The 3,066-nt window shown below is 35.0% G+C and overlaps 1 protein-coding gene across 1 annotated transcript; it reads left to right on the forward strand.

Annotated features, from left to right (window-relative positions):
- The first annotated feature begins 777 nt into the window (after positions 1-777).
- On the forward strand, positions 778-1,968 carry LOC112766062 (uncharacterized). The gene is made up of 3 exons (XM_025811915.3): positions 778-1,321; positions 1,419-1,482; positions 1,570-1,968. Exons 1-2 carry the CDS (start codon positions 1,079-1,081, stop codon positions 1,476-1,478), a joined length of 303 nt encoding a protein of 100 aa, XP_025667700.1. The 5' UTR covers positions 778-1,078; the 3' UTR covers positions 1,479-1,482; positions 1,570-1,968.
- The last annotated feature ends 1,098 nt before the right edge of the window (positions 1,969-3,066 follow it).

Below are 3,066 nucleotides of genomic sequence, written 5' to 3' on the forward strand. Positions count from 1 at the left end.
ATCGATCGATTATAGATATTGCAGAATACATACTGCTACTAATATCATAGTTATACCATCGTTTTCTAGCATGGTGCCCACTTGACAAGCAGACACCGACATTTTCATTGAGCGTGAGGTATATATTTATTAGCTTCTTATGTTGCCTTTCTTAATAGTTAATACTTTTTTTTGCATAAAATTATATATAATTTGTTATTGTTGCACATGATGGTGGCTCATTTTATTGGATATGAGAAACATGTATGTGTTGTGTATTATTGTGGAAAATGTGGGTGCTAAATATGGATGTGGGAACAGTTTTTTCTGAAACAGAGATGAAAAAATCGGACCATCAGATTTTTTTGTAAAAAAAATTAAGCTTACTAATCGGACAGTCCAATTATTAGTGTGGAAGAGAAAATTTAAATTTTGGTGAAGGTAATCAAACCCCTCGATTTGTATTTAAAAAATTAAAAAAATTTGGAGTCGAATTTGTGTACTCGAAATTTTTTTAATTTTTTAAATACAAATCGGAGGGTCCGATTTGTGTACTCAAAAATCGGATGATTCAATTTTTACTTCTGACACTACAATTACGTAAAACACTTATAGACTCCATATCTGCGTTCTATACTATTTCTCCTCCCACATCTAAATAAAAAAGTGCATGATGGTAGGTTAATAAGTAAACAAAATACAAAAAGATAAATGATGTCCAAATTATTTATATCTATAAATAAAAATGTTTATTTAAAAAAACCCTTTATTTCTTTACCCACTAAAGCTATCTTGTCCGTTCAATTTAGTTTTTATTATCATAGCTATTATGAAAATGATACCAAGTCTAATTAATTAATTCCAGGAAACCATCCCTGTTCATCGATATCCTTTTCTCTTCGTTACTTACATCAACAATTCTTTTTCCAAAAAAAAAAAAAAAAAAAACACCGGTGGTTGGAGTTTGCGATTGGGGACCGTGGAAAGTTGCATGAGTTGTTGGGATTTAAAAAAAATTAGTTCCATCTTGAGTCGGCAGTTAGGCGGATCTTTGCGGCAGTTAAAAATCATCTGAAACGGAGTATACGGAGCGGACAGAATGAGTAGCAGCTGGCGAAGAACTTTGGGGAACGTGAGGTCCTTCGTGGGCAATTCCATGGGAGGCCTCAGAGGAGGAAGCAGCCTCGCTTCCTGGGTGGTCGCCGGAACTCTAGCCTACTTCCTTTGGGTCAAGCCATCCCAGGATCTCAAGCGCCAGCAAGAGGAGCGAGCTGCTCTCACCGCCTCACAACCCGATCCTTATCGATACGTTGAGACTCGAAAACCCATCCCTGACCCTCAGGTCAGTTACCTTACCTCGATTCCCTATTTCCTCATTCTAGATCCTTCCACTTACCTTTTTTTTTTTTTTTTTTTTTTTTTGCCATTTTCTATTGCAGGTCACCGGTTTGGTATATGGCAACAAAAACAAGGATAATCAAACTAAACCGGATAATTAACTTTGTAAGTAATCTATCTTCCTTGCTAATACCCTCTAGTGGAGGAGTTGTGTGTTTAATTTGTTGACTCATTTCTAATGTTATTTCGCAGTGAGGTGTGAAAATAGCAATAAACGAGAGCACAAAATGGAGTCACTTTCACCATGCCATTGTCCTACATAACTGATTACTTCATATATATACTAAGTTCACCATTTTGTTCTATTAGTGTTGGTGATATACATATAGTTATTTAGGGGGTTAGGTTCTTGGTTTTTTCTCCCTTCATAGCGGCAATAATCTTCGTATGTTATACTTGTTTTTACTTTTTACTTTTGAGGTTTGGGAATAAATTTTGTAACAGATGGGCACAATAGAAGCACCCATCATAGAAACAGGCTATCCTTATAGAAAAACTAAGCAAAACTTGATGCTTGGTCTTATGCATTATGTCAGCTTTTACTTATTTATTTTATTATAAAGAAGCCTGAGGAGTTGCTTTGCATGATCATCATCATAAGAGCTTTAATATTTTTTACCTTTTTTCCCCTGTAATTCCACAAAAATGGCATTTGGTAATCATTGTCCCGAGCACTTCAATGAAACTTAAAACATTTGTCATGTTAAGAGCATGTTGTTTGATATAATCTTTTATCTACAACTTGCAAAATACACTGGCTACATGCCAGTGAAGTGATTGAACTCATATCCCCTGATTTGTTGCTCTATTTTCTGTTTGGGACATGGAACTCCGATGACCACCGAGTTTTATGTTGGTAGTTGGTACTACTTCTGTGGCTGGTTGAATATGAACTAGAAGTTTAAAATTAAGATGCTGTAATAGATTTGGCATTTAACTTAAATCTTCCTAGCATGAAACAAAGGACCTTTCCTTATGTCTTTGTGCTGTCGAACTTGAAAATGGTGCTGTCAAATTCAGCCTAGTACATTGAAGATGTTGTCTTACTTACTAGAGAACATAGAAAGAGTGGATAACAACATTGAATTTGGGAAGTTATATAAGAGTAATTACAGAATGATTTATTTTTTGTGCATTCCTTAAAACTCATCATTTTATCATTATAAGATGGAGTGAAGGCCTCAAGATAAAGTGGGAACTAGCTCCACCATATCATGATTAAGTGAAGAGTATCCAGTGAGTATTGACCTTTTTCCCTTCTTAAGGTATGTCTCCTCTGGTTATTCCTTTGGTGAGAAGAACCAGCCATGTTCGCTGACTTCTTGTTAAAGCAATGTTTTCTTTTTCTGTCTTTCCTTAAGATATAAATTGTCGCCTTGGTCATATATTTTATAGTCGTAAAAGGGCAAACGCTGAGTCTGGTATTAACTTTTAACTGTTCTGTTTATTTTTTTTTTCTGAGTTGTTGATGAACTAATCCATCACTATCAGCACAAGCTACTGCCACTTTTCCTTAATGATTTAAAAACTGTTTGGGGATAATTTTTCCTCGACTTTTTCTTTCAATGTTTCCTAATGTTAATGATAAGACACTGTTGAAAATAATAATAATATAAAAGGTTCTTCCGTGATTGCATGCATAATGTAGCACCCTTGACAGACATGAGAACTATTTTGGCATCTTACACG

The sequence above is a fragment of the Arachis hypogaea genome, chromosome 17 (assembly GCF_003086295.3).
Source record: "Arachis hypogaea cultivar Tifrunner chromosome 17, arahy.Tifrunner.gnm2.J5K5, whole genome shotgun sequence".
Taxonomy (NCBI): domain Eukaryota; kingdom Viridiplantae; phylum Streptophyta; class Magnoliopsida; order Fabales; family Fabaceae; genus Arachis; species Arachis hypogaea.

Coding starts and splice junctions, on each gene's coding strand:
- LOC112766062 (XM_025811915.3), top strand. CDS start 1,079: ATGAGTAGCAGCTGGCGAAGAACTTTGGGGAACGTGAGGTCCTTCGTG. Junction 1,322..1,418: donor AACCCATCCCTGACCCTCAG/GTCAGTTACCTT, acceptor TTTCTATTGCAG/GTCACCGGTTTGGTATATGG.